This window comes from Coffea eugenioides, chromosome 2 (genome assembly GCF_003713205.1).
Source record: "Coffea eugenioides isolate CCC68of chromosome 2, Ceug_1.0, whole genome shotgun sequence".
Taxonomy (NCBI): Eukaryota; Viridiplantae; Streptophyta; class Magnoliopsida; order Gentianales; family Rubiaceae; genus Coffea; species Coffea eugenioides.
The window spans coordinates 10,433,316-10,447,693 of NC_040036.1; the positions used below are offsets into that span (position 1 = coordinate 10,433,316).

The following is a 14,378-nucleotide window of genomic DNA, read 5'->3' on the forward strand; positions in this document are numbered from 1 at the left end:
TAAGTATTTGCTGAGGGTATCAGAAAGTTTTATTTCTGATTTTTGTTCTTTTACTCGGATAAAAGGGAGACATATTAACAGTTAAAAGATGAGGGCGCAAGTGGAGCTTTTAATAGATGAAGCTAAATTGCACTTAGAAAAGAAGCTGCTGACTTGATGAGCTTCATCTAATTGAAGAGAAAATCTGCTCTAGTTTTTCTTTTTTTTTTTTACCTTCAAGTAGCCTTCACAAGCTTAGGTTTCCATGTTCTCCAAAGCAACCATTTATTTTCTCCAGTTACATTGTCCACAAATCTTCTCTTTGGTCCTTGTACCTTGGATTTTTCTTCAAAATGTTTCACACTTGAACTAATGGGACCTTGAGGACTTCCAATCACACTTTCTTCCACAACCTTGTTTACGATTTCCAGAACTTCACTCATTCTCGGACGATGTTTGGGATGCCTTACTAAACATTTGTTGGCTGTAGCGGCTAGCTTTTGCGCAGACTTCAAAGAATATTTCCCATCTAGCCGAGGATCCAAAATCTGCTCAAACTTTTTAATGTCTGCGAGATGTGGCCTGACCCATTCCAGCAGTTTCTGCTCATTTTTGGGTCGGTTTCTGTCCAAAGGACGTCTGCCAGTGATAAGTTCGTAGAGAAAGACTCCATAAGCCCACACATCACTCTTGGATGTAAGACGCCCCGTTTGAATATACTCCGGAGCAGCATATCCAACGGTACCCACTACCTGTGGTTTCCAAAACAAGTAAACATCACAATGCATGGGATAAAATGCGAAATACTTGAGCTCATATTCAAGAACTTGTACTTAAAAGAGTCAGAAGATGGATAGAGCAATTGATCCCTTTTTTATGGGTTTTATTCTGGAATTAAGTATTAGTATATGACTACCAGGCAGAGGAGGGAATTGGGGTGGCTTGTGCAGCTCTTGTTACATTCATACACTAGCGATGCACTATCAACATACCGCAGTGGAGACATGGCTAAAACCATCAGAAGGTCCCAGCCTGGCTAATCCAAAATCTGAAAGCTTTGCATTCCATCGGTCATCCAAGAGAATGTTAGATGATTTGAAGTCTCTGAAGATAATCTGCACCACCAAAATTATATACTCCATCAGACAATTACAGTGATAAAACTGTGCAATCAGAGAGAGGTCAATCTCTCTCTCTATAAGATGATTCGCAACTGAAATTTTTCCTAGAATAAGCACAGAAAATCTACTTCTTTTAGTTGGTCTTTCATCTCAAACAAGCTTGCCGGTGCAACCTTGACATGTTGAGTAGATCACAGCTTAATTACGCATCAAGTAAGGAAATTATATGGCCTGAGCTTTGTAAACAGCCCAAGGACATGCAACAAATGCCTCTTTGACCTCTTTTAACAAGGAACTTACTATGTTGGTCTAATACCGGACACAAAGTAATGATGTTACTAGAAAGGTCATGTTTATTTGTATTTCGGAAGTTGAACATTGATTCAAGTTAAAAACTGGCTTATTTGTTTCTAGGCTTTTAAATTGCAAGTTGTCAGAAGAAGATAATAAGGCTTGGAGTCAAATTCTTGGATGGACACAAGAAGAAAGGCTGTATGGCTGTGTTGTTTACAGAACATATTTGATCTTGCACATTTTTCAGGAGAAAGAACGAATTCAAGTCACTGCTAAACAACCATAACAACGGTCGGTGATTGTAGCAATCTGAACTCAACTACTCTATACTTGAAAGTAGAAGGCTTTAGAATCTGGGAGAGTATTATTAGATCATGTTGAAATTTAGAAACTGTAGAGAACAACACACACCTGAAATTCCATTCCTTCATGAAGGTATGCTAATCCCCGTGCAGCATCCTGTGCGATCCTCAGTCTGGTGGCCCATGGCAGAGGTGTCTGAAATCGACTGAATAAATGATCTTGCACACTTCTGTTGGGCAAGTATTCATACACCAAAAGGCGTTGGATTCCTCTTTCATCATCCTCAGCACAATAGCCATACAGTTTGACAAGATTTGGATGTTCAACAATGCCAAGAACGTTAACCTCTGTCACCCATTCCTTATGTCCCTATATACACCAAAAGGGATCAAGATAGTTATTTTATGGCTAAGATTTTGCAGCGATGACAAAGAACATCAAACGATACCTAAGAAAAGAAATCTGGTTAGGGTAACACTATAGCCATGAGAATTTGAGAGCTGTGAAAACCTAATGTAAGATGTTGAAGAAACAGAATGAATTACTAGGGATTAAAAATATTTGTGATTGTTCTCAAGTATGTAGTGGGAGATCTAAACCTTGATTTTGCTAGGAAGGATAACATGAGATGACAAATTTGAGTTAGGCCACCAATAACCAACTAAACAATATACATACCCAATCTACGATCCTCATCAAATGTACATGATTGAGGATTCATGATTGTTTTTATCTTCAAGGAATTCGAGGTAAAAGGTGAACTTCAAGTTTCACATTTGCAATCTATACTATATGCGCTTTTGGTATTCTTCCATTCTTTTCATTGTGAACTAACACTTCACGTCGCACAAAGCTAGGACAATGATCAAAATTCTAGCACTATCAGTTAAAATGCTGGGAGGAGGATTTCACCTGCAATCCCCTTCTGCTGAGCTGTTTCACAGCAATATCAAGTTTTTTGTCCAAATCCTGTACATCCCTTATGACACCCCTGTACACACCACCAAAACCTCCTTCTCCAATCATTAGGGATCGGCTAAAATTCCTTGTTGCTGTCTTGAGCTCTGTAAATGAAAAGACCCTGAGGTTGCTTGGTCTTGGAGACGCGCTTGTAAGCGACATACCCACAGAAGATCCTGTGCTGATGTCCGAGACATTTAGAGAATTATATTCAGAACCTGATCTCCTCACCTCAGGATCAGTTGATGTTGAAGTAGAGGAGCGAACCGAAATAGACTTAGTAGTCTTTGGCTCATCTTTTCTGTCCGTGTTTGAGAATGAGAAACACCTCATAGCCCTTAATTTTGCCATTTCTCTAACTGCAAATTGCAAATCTCTCTAGTCATGGAACCATTAAAAAACAAGCGTTGCACTAGATTTTTACATCAATTTGTAAATTTTCGCCTTATCTGTAATTTTAAGAAACTCTTTAACTAAGAGAATCGATGAAGTCAGTAAAATTCCAATACAAGTTTGTAGTGCAAATGCAAAAACTTCTCTTTGTTCTGAATAATCAACACAGATATTCCAAAGATTATAAGAGGGAATAAGAAAAAAAAGTTCGTACAATTTGATTAGAAAAGCTCTTCTATCCTAGTGAATCACCATTGCAGAATCAACAGATTCAGTTTGTTTGCGCACAACTGGAATTTACATGAATTATGCCCTGCCATTACTTTTGCCTTATTTTGGGCCCTTTTAATAAACACTACTGCAATGGTCCGGTCTGCTTCCAGAATTACCAAATTGTTTTCCGTCATTGCATCACTTCCTTATAAGTTCCTTCCCAACTAAAGGTTAATTCCTTAAATTGCATCTACACTTGTCCCGCAAAATTCTTGATCATAATCTTATCAGGTTCATAGATTTCCTAGTCAGTTATCATTTACAAATATATAGAAGTTTAAATCCATTTGAGGAACTAGACAATGAGAAGCCAACTTTCACATGCAACTATGCACATATGGACCAAACACGAACATGAAGAAGTAGAAGATGGAAGAAATATACATACCTCAGGTAATAACAGGACAAGAATATTGTGAGTGCTAACATTCAAGAATGTCCATTTTCGACAGGTTATAAGAGGAGCCCAGAATCCAAATAAAGGCAGTGGGTCAGAAAATCAAGAAGCAGAAGGAGAACGAGCGTCCCATGATCTAAGGAAGTCAATGCTGGGCAGCTGGAATTCAGCTCACCAACCAGGTTATCCCCATTGAAAAAAGACAAGAGGGTGGGGGACAAAAAGGGAAAGAAAGAAAGAAAGAAAAATAGACCCCAGAAAAAAAAGTGGAAGGAAAACAGAAAGGCTGGACACAATTGATGATTAATGCTTTATCCTAAAGGAAGTGCAGGACCGGTCTCCAGTGGAATTTCTGAGCTAAGAAGTTGAATTCTGCGTATATTGTACTCAATCAAGAGTTGGATAGTGATTGTTTTGGAAGACGCAAAACTCAAGACGAAAGTACACCTGTAGTCGTAGTAGTAGTAGTAGTACAGTTAAAGAGTTCAAATCAAATGCAAGGGAACTTGTTCTTGGATTCACATTTCTTGGATGCAGTTCTTGGTTACTTTTTTTCTTGGTTACTTGTTACATCAATGTTCACCAACTTAATCGTACTTGTTCACCATCTGGCCGTTGGAGGATGCGCCAGCGGACATCAAATTTGTACTGCAAATGAGAACCGGATTTGGAATTGCATGCTAACGTTCCATCTAATTTCCATGAATTGTGTTAATAAACAAGAATGTTGAACTGAAATGATTGAACCCTTTATTTTGACTACTAAACTAATGTATAGTCATATGAAAATGGATGCAAGAAAATGAAATTTGAGTTCAAAGGTTTTCTCTTTTTTTTTTAAAAAACCCTCTTTACCTGTCCATTGTGGTGCTTCTTTTTTTTTTTTTTGACGGAGTGCCGAAGTCCGTAGTACCCCATGTGCATCCGTACATATGAACATGTGATCCTACATATGAATATATATGATCTCAATCTCTTATTTATGTGCAATAATGCCACATGTTCGTTTCCGATGAAGCTCTAAAACAGCTTTTTAGTTTGGGGAATTAGTAATTAATAGTTTGCATTTAGATAAGCATATGTGCCGGAGGATAATTAACTGAAATGACCAGGTGTAACTTGCAAGATGTCTTGTCCGGTTAACAATTCACCTACTTAAGAGCTACGGAATTAGGTTAGAGATGAGCTAGCAAACCATGCATTCTTTATTAAATCATTCTTTGATTGGAAGTTTTCGTTTAATCAATCATTTTGTACAATCTACATTTAGGTAATTTTAGTCCATAACAAAATGTAATTTTATATCTGCACACATCATAAATTAAGAATGTTGAAAGCAAGACTATCGTGATGCATACGTGATACAACTATCTTTCTTCTTTTTTTTTTTCTTGTAATAACGACAAATGAGGAGTAAATTATCAGATCGGATAAATGCACTACAAAACTCTCTTCTTTTAAAAAATAAGAAAATATAGGGCTTCCTTATTATAATGTAAAGAGCCGAGTTCGAATCTCCGAACCAGTACATGAAAAGGGACTGTTTCTGACCATTAAACTACGCAGATAATTTACAACAATGACAAATGAGGGGTGAATTATTAGATCAAACAAATGCATTACTATTTATATATATATATATATATATATATATATATATATATAGTGCTTCCTTATTTAATGTAAGGAGCCGAGCTCTTATCCCCAATCTAGTACATGAAAAGGGGCTACTGTTTCTTCTGACCATTAAACTAACTCAGATGCTATCAATCTACCACTTTTCCATTCTGTATATTCTAGAAGTCAAACAACTGTTGCACTGTGTGCCAGTAAGATTGAAAAGTTCACGCGGCTGACAAAGGAGTGCCCACGTTTTGGGATTTTGTGAACTGCAAACTATGCACACTTGGCTCATAGATTAGTAATGCTTAATAAAAAAAAAATTAGGTCAGACTTAAATGGATGGCTTGTCGATTTTTTCCCCTGTGTATATTTGACCTTTGATTATTATTTTTTTGGGGGTGTTAGTAAAGTAATGAAGTGGTGTTGATGAGATGAGCAGGCATCCGCATCACTGTTGTTGATACTCTTGGTCTTGGGACATATATATATATCCTTTATATATATAAGAAGCACTTGGCGCTTCTACTGTTGCTGGGATTTCGAGTGCATTTCCCTGCTTTAGGATGTTGTACATTGCTTCAGGATGTTGTACGTCGGACTGCGCTTTCTCGTGCTTGTGCTTTGTGCGTTGGTTGGTGCTTCTGCTTTGTGGTGGAGCCCACTTCAACGTTCCACTGCAACATTTGGCCTCTCATTGTATATGCGTTGGAGATGGGTTGACCTGTGCTTCTCTTCAAATTAAAATGATAATGGATGTTCCAGATTATTTGTTCAATTAAAAATTATTAATTTTCAATTAAAATTCCTAAAAACAAAATTAAAATTAAACTTTGGAAAAAAATTAAAAATAAACTTCAACTAAATTATTGAAACATGAGGAATTATGGTAATTGATTTAGAAATATTAAAATTGAGAATTAAACTCCAATTAAACTTCAATTGTAAATTAAAAGATGGAGAATTAAACTCCAATTAAATGATAATGGATGTTTGCAAATTATTCAATTAAAAAATATTAATTTTTTAAAAGAATGAAACTGCATTTATACTTTGCAATGAAAATTAAAAATAAACTTTTGGGAAAAACTAAAAATATATTTCAACTAAATTATATATAAAGGATAATATATAAGTAATGATATTTTGAGATAGGTTTTTGTGTGATGAAGATAAAGATCACATAGATTTACTGTTGAAATTTGGCCAACAAGTTAAATCATCTAGCTGGAAAGTTAAATCAGTTGTCTTCCACTACCTTTGGATTTTTACTCTTTTGGCCATTTACATGCTTATTTTCTGCTTTGCTATGCTCCCAATTTTGCCTATTTTTGTCATTTTGACTTCATTTCTCTCGGTTTTCCACTTGCCGCTTCTACTGTTGCTGGGATTTCGAGTGCATCTCCCTGCTTTAGGATGTTGTACATTGCTTCAGGATGTTGTACGTCGGACTGCGCTTTCTGGTGCTTGTGCTTTGTGCGTTGGTTTGTGCTTCTGCTTTGTGGTGGAGCCCACTTCAACGTTCCACTGCAACATTCGGCCTCTCATTGTATATGTTTTGGAGATGGGTTGACCTGTGCTTCTCTTCAAATTAAAATGATAATGGAAGTTCCTGATTATTTGTTCAATTAAAAATTATTGATTTTCAATTAAAATTCCTAAAAACAAAATTAAAATTAAACTTTGGAAAAAATTAAAAATAAACTTCAACTAAATTATTGAAACATGAGGAATTATGGTAATTGATTTAGAAATATTAAAATTGAGAATTAAACTCCAATTCTAAATTAAAAAATGGAGAATTAAACTCCAATTAAATGATAATGGATGTTTGCAAATTATTCAATTAAAAAATATTAATTTTTTTAAAGAATTAAACTGCATTTATACTTTGCAATGAAAATTAAAAATAAACTTTTGGAAAAAACTAAAAATATATTTCAACTGAATTATATATAAAGGATAATATATAAGTAATGATATTTTGAGATAGGTTTTTGTGATGAAGATAAAGATCACATAGATTTACTGTTGAAATTTGGCCAATAAGTTAAATCATCTAGCTGGAAAGTTAAATCAGTTGTCTTCCACTACCTTTGGATTTTTACTCTTTTGGCCATTTAGATGCTTATTTTCTGCTTTGCTATGCTCCTAATTTTGCCTATTTTTGTCATTTTGACTTCCTTTGTCTCGGTTTTCCATATTTCTTCTTTACTGATGGACCTACAATACACAGCTAGAAGAGATACGTGGAAATATTTTGGTATACATCCACAGAACCAGTTTACATGCAAGTTTCACTGCATTTCACTGCTTCCTTGACATCAGGTACTCTTTTATCCTCAGCCAAATTTGCTTCAGATCAGCTGTTCATTTGTTTCATAGTGGTATGTATTTGTTTCATCTGAATGTTTGGTCAGGTTTTTGAGCTATATCTTTCATAAAGTCTCTCAGATCAGCAGTTATTTTCTGTCTTCATGGAGGTATTGTAGTGTTTGTGCTTGGTTTAACTGCTTTCTACTTATGTATTCACTGCCTTCCAGTTTTTTACGTACATAGTTTGTTCCTTACGCATCAATATATATAGCTGTGTACATGCATATTTACACACAATATATATCTGTCTATACGGCTAGATTTTTCTTCCTGTGTCTTTGTTTCGTGCTTGGTTTCTCTGTATAAGAAACATGAGCTGCTCTAAGCTGTCTGTAAGCGATGATCGTGATAAACTTCGTGAGAAAAAGGATAATCGAAATCGTAAAAAAAGGGAAAAATTTGCTGCTCTTTCGGCTGAAGCAAAAGAAGCTTGTCGAAAAAAGAATAGAGAGGCGTATCATAGAAAAAAATTCGAAAAAATGCTTTGCAAGTCCTTGCCACAACAATTTCAACAGGCTCGCAAATCACCAACTTCTGCATCCGTTATGCATACCTTTGCTGCTGAACAATGTTCTCATGGTACATGCTAATATCAACACTCTTATTATATTTTTATCATTTGTCTGTTCACCATTCAGTATTTCCCTTACGTGCATCATGTTTGTCTTTGAATGATAAAGGTAGCAGAGTAACTGGTTCTCAAACTCTGAAAGACATAGACAATGTTGATCGAATTATTGATTGTAATCAAGGTTAGCCACACTATTTATTCTTCTCTAAGTAATATATTTAGCTATACTCAGCTGACATTTTTTCTGAATCATTATTAGCTGCTTCCCCCAATCAGTTGTCATCCTCTGAATTTACAAGACACTGCAGAGGTACTATTTAATAGGTCCTTTATTTAAGAGGTACAATTTACACTTTTTATCCTTTATTATGCTGATAATTGATTTTAATAGGTCCTCCAGAACCTGGTATTCGAACTTCTCAGTCTGCAAACAATAATGCTAAACTATCTTATACTGAGTCAAGTAAAAAGTTAAAAGAACAGATTTCTTCATTCTCAAGTTTTGAGAAAGGTAGATTACATAATTCATTTCCAATGTATTGTTTACAGTCAGATTATAAGCATTATTGTATTTATGCAATGATCTACTTTCAATTTTTAAACGCAGGATCTGCATCTAACTCTGAGACAAAGCATACGTGTGTAACTTCGACACAGAGTGCAGGTCATTTAGTCTTCAAAATGCATTGTGATTGCCCTTCCTTATATATAACCATCAACATTATCATTAGCACTCATATTAATTAGCTTCTTTCTTATCAGATAAATCATTCATATGTATGAACTGCTACAAATTCTTGACAGAAATTGCTGAAGAAGCTTCAGGTCATAATTCTTCTTGCAACTTTTTTAAAAAAGTTCTGATATCATTATTTATAAGAATTTGATCCACTTTATCTTTAATAGATTTGTCAACCATGCTTCCAACATACCAAGTGTACCAGCTTCCCCACAGTGGCTCTGCTAGAACAAGGACAAGTAGAGGTTACTACCTTCAATCTGACCAATCATTACTAGCACGCATCCAGAAATTATGCTGATTCTACCTATGATGGTCATACAGGCTTTAATACCTCATCCAAACACATTGAATATCAGTATTGAATATCAGCATATCTGAGTCATTGACAAATTATCCAAATACCTTCATCATGTTTCCACCGGCATGTACATACAGGTTTTTATGTGTGATTCTGATTATATATAATTGAACTATTCAGCCACAAGACAATCATCAGTGAAACAAAAGAAAGCTGTCAGTAACAGAAAGAAAAAAAAAAGAGGTATAGATTACAAACCATTACTTGTTGCTTTTCCAGATACTTATTTTCACTTTCAGTGTTTAGTTTGACTCAAGTAATTGGTAATTTTACAGCTAATCAAGTTGTCGATGGAGTTTATGCACTGCAGTTTATTAATGACAAGGCAGATAGATTACCTAGCAAACCTGATTGTCAATACTGTGGATCAAAAAGGATGCACTCTGAGACACCTAATTTCTGTTGTTCTGACGGACAAGTAGTTCTACATGAAAATAACCTTCCAGACATTCTTATAGAATTATTTACTGGTCACTCTGATGAAGCTTTATCCTTTCGCACGTATGTCAGAACATATAACAATATGTTTGCTTTCACTTCCTTTGGTGTACACTATGATAAATCGCTCTGCAGGAGAACAAATGGTATATATACATTCAAAGTTCAGGGACAGACCTATCACTTCATCAAAGACCTTATTCCGCATGGAGGATCTGGACTATATCTGCAGCTGTATTTTCATGATACAGACCATGAGCTCCAAAATAGAATGGCAGTTTCTAAAAGATTAACAGAAACTATAGTACTGAGGATCATGGAACTGATGAAATCTAATCCATACGCATGCTTTTTGCGAAGCCTCAGAAATGTTCCAAATTTAGATTCATATCAGATAGTGCTGAAATCACATTCAGAAAATGATCAACGAGTATTCAACCATCCAACAACCTCTCAAGTTGCAGCTCTTTGGACAGAAGGCCAAAATTCAGAATCAGGTTATGCCAGACACATCCAAATTTATACAAAAGAAGGAAGGGATCACTTGGTGCAATATTATTATGGCTGTTACGATCCTCTGCAGTATCCACTATTATTTGCACTTGGTGAAACAGGCTGGCATCCTGGCATCAGAAGAGTGACCACAGAGAATCCAAAAAAGAGAAAAAGATGTATTCAGAAAACCAGAACTACTGCTGTTCTAACCAACTACAAATCTGCTGAAGAAATGATATCTGCTGAACAAGAAGGTAGTTCCAACCTCCAATGACTCATACATTAGTTATATGCAAATGACTTATACATTACTTACATACATTAGTTATCCATTACTTATACAATTAAACATGTGCACTGATTTATATGCAGAATATACTACTTTTATTGATTATATGGAGAACATAGATCACTTATATTTTGTCAATGTATTCACCTTCATCCAATTGAATCAATAACTTATAGCTTATGTATGTAACTTTCAGCTTGCAATGATCCTGAAAACAACAGTGAATCTGTGTCAATGCGAGAATATTATGCTTATAAATTGCAGATGAGAGACAAATATTGTCCAAATATACTCAACACTGGAAGATTACTTCAGCAGTATGTTGTTGATATGTACATAAAAATCGAAAGCCAGAGACTAGATTACTATAAGAATAAACAAGAATTTATAAGAAGAGAGGAACTACAAGGCGTTATGGATAGCGTCATAGCAGGTCAATGCCAAGGTTCAAAGGTAGGCCAGCGAGTGGTGCTTCCAGCTTCATTTATAGGAGGCCCGCGTGACATGAAAAGGAGATATGTTGATGCTATGGCTTTGGTACAGAAATTTGGTAAACCAGATTTATTCATTACGATCACTTGCAATCCTTCATGGCCAGAAATAAAGGATCATATGCTCAGAACAGATGAAGGACACAACAGACCAGATTTACTCACTCGAGTGTTTCATGCAAAGCTTGATATGTTGAAGCAAGAATTATTCAAAAAAGAGATATTTGGATCTGTTGCTGCTTACACCTATGTCATTGAATTCCAAAAGCGCGGTCTTCCTCATGCTCATTTCCTCATAATCTTGAAGCCATGTTCAAAGCTTTACTCTACAGATTCTTATGATCAAATCGTTAGTGCAGAGATTCCAGATGAGAGCAAAAATCAACATCTTTTCAACATGGTTCGTAGACATATGATTCATGGTCCTTGTGGCAAAAAAAATCCAAACAATGTCTGTATGCAAGGACAACATCAGAAAAAATGCAGAAACAATTATCCAAAGCCATTTTCTGATAAAACATTTCATGGGGATAATGCATACCCCACTTACCAAAGAAGAAACAATGGATACAAGATGATGGTTCGTGGACATGAATTGGATAACAGATGGGTTGTTCCATACAACCCTTACCTTCTTGCAAAATTCAACTGCCATATAAATGTTGAAATCTGCTCTACAGTGAAAGCAGTGAAGTACATATATAAGTATATCTACAAAGGTCATGACAAGATCCATTTTCGAGTGAATTCAGACAGCTCTAATGACTCAAATTCTGATGCTAATTTATCTACAGTTGATGAAATCAAAGACTACCAGTCAGCTAGGTGGGTATGTGCAGTCGAAGGTATATGGAGGATATACAGATTCTTGCTATCTGAAATGCATCCTTCTATTATTCACCTACAACTTCACCTAGAAAATTGTCAGCCATTGAACTTCAGAGGAGATCAAGACTTACGCGATGTAGTAAGAAACAGATTTGCTAAGAGAACTATGTTAACAGAATTCTTTTACATGAATTCTACTGATCCTCTAGCTCAGAACCTCAAATGCACTTATAAAGAGTTCCCTGAACATTTTGTCTGGTATCCAGGAAGGAGAAAATGGGAGCCAAGAAAACAAAAAGATTCTATAGGCAGGATAGTGACAGCAAGTCCAATGGAGGGAGAACGATACTTTCTCAGACTACTCCTCACACATGTCAACAGTCCAACTTCATTTGATGATTTGAGAACAATAAATGGAGCTTATGTACATACTTTTCGTGAGGCAGCAATCTTGAGAGGTTACTTTGAGTCCGATAAGTCACAAGAACAATGTCTTGAAGAAGCAAGTTTGTATCACATGCCATATAGTTTGAGAAGATTATTTGCGACTTTGCTCGTTCATTTTCCTCCTTCAAATCCAAGATATCTTTGGGAGCAATTTGAGCAGCCATTATCTGAAGATATGAGCAACATTCCAGAAATATCAGTTGATCAGATTCGTTTGCAGGTACTATGTCAAATAAATGAGTTTCTCCAATCAATGGGAAAAGACATTAATCAATACGCTTTAGTTTCAAATACCCTGTATTTTGATGCCTTGAACAAAAACACTCGTGATACAATAGCTGAAACAAGAATCTCTGTACCAGAGCATGACCTTTTAGCAATTAAACAACTAAATGCTGATCAGAAAAAAGCTTTTGACATTATTATGAATGCAGTTTTTGTTCACAAGAAAGGGATCTTCTTCATTGATGGACCAGGTGGAACAGGAAAAACATTCCTCTATCGAGCACTACTAGCACAAACCAGATCAAAAGGATACATAGCTCTTGCTACAGCATCTTGTGGAGTTGCGGCTTCCATTTTACCAGGTGGAAGAACAGCTCACTCAAGATTCAAGATACCAATTGCTGGAACACCAGATAAGCAATGCAGAGTTAGTAAACAAAGCTCATTAGCAAAACTCCTTCAATCTGCAATTCTTATAATCTGGGATGAAGCTCCAATGGCGCATAAGGGCTCAATTGAAAGTGTTGACAAACTTCTAAGAGATATAATGGACTCAAACGATTTGTTTGGATCAAAGGTCATTGTTCTTGGAGGCGATTTCCGTCAAATCTTGCCAGTGGTAACAAAGGGATCAAAATCTGAATTTATTGATGCAAGCATAGTCAATTCGTACATATGGCCACAGCTACGTAGATTACATCTCACTGAAAACATGAGAGCAAGACATGATCCAGAGTTTACTCAATATCTACTTCGCATTGGAAATGGAATGGAGCCAGTTATCTTCAAGAATTCTATCCAGATACCTCCATCAATGCTGATAAGATATACAAATGAGGAACAATCACTGACTGCACTCATCAGGACAGTATTTCCAGATTTGAAAGCATTTTCTGACCAAAATCTCTCTGCAGTTAATCGTGCTATACTGACAACAAAAAATGACTTTGTTGATCAAATTAATGAGAGACTCATTGTACATTTAGAAGGACAACTCCAAGAATATATCAGTCGAGACAAGTGTATAGACAGCTCTGACCAGACAATCATGGAGGACTTGCTGAACAGTTTAACTCCAAATGGTTTTCCACCTCATAAGCTACTTCTTAAACCATATTGCCCTATCATGTTACTCAGAAACATTGATGCTCCTCAGGGATTATGCAACGGCACTAGACTGATATGCAAATCCTTGAGCTCCAATATCATACATGCGGTCATAACATGTGGTGAATTTGCTGGAAAAGAGGTCTTCATCCACAGAATATCTTTCAGAGTAGAGAACAGTTCAGACTCACCAGTACCATTTGAACGTATTCAATTTCCTATCCGGCCCTGTTTTGCTATGACAATAAACAAAGCTCAGGGACAAACGCTTGATTTTGTTGGCATATATTTGCGTGAACCAGTTTTTTCACATGGACAGCTATATGTAGCAATGTCAAGAGCAAAGAACAGTAGTTCTGTGAAAATTCTTATCAAACCATCCATATTTGATGATGAACAAGACTCGATTACTGAAAATATAGTATATACAGAAGTACTAGATCTAGCTTACCAGTAATTGCTCTAAGCATGTGCATACGAGTTATTTATCCATGTCCATAATCATATACCTCTTATAGTCTTCATTCTGTACTCATGTATTCTTATTACAAGTCACAGCAGGAAAGAAACATCATTCCATTCAGTGAGATAATCCCTGGACTACAAAACTGGACAGCTCTGGTTCAGGTTCTGGACAAGCAAAAGGCATTACTTTCAAAAGCCGGCAACCG

At 36.0% G+C, this 14,378-nt stretch overlaps 1 protein-coding gene across 1 annotated transcript; it reads right to left on the reverse strand.

Annotated features, from left to right (window-relative positions):
- Positions 1–91: 91 nt before the first annotated feature.
- Positions 92–4,050, reverse strand: LOC113762470 (serine/threonine-protein kinase PCRK1-like). The gene is made up of 5 exons (XM_027305932.1): positions 3,712–4,050; positions 2,610–3,016; positions 1,806–2,066; positions 972–1,094; positions 92–731 (listed from the first exon to the last, which is right to left on the reverse strand). Exons 2-5 carry the CDS (start codon positions 3,006–3,008, stop codon positions 216–218), a joined length of 1,299 nt encoding a protein of 432 aa, XP_027161733.1. The 5' UTR covers positions 3,009–3,016; positions 3,712–4,050; the 3' UTR covers positions 92–215.
- Positions 4,051–14,378: the final 10,328 nt, after the last annotated feature.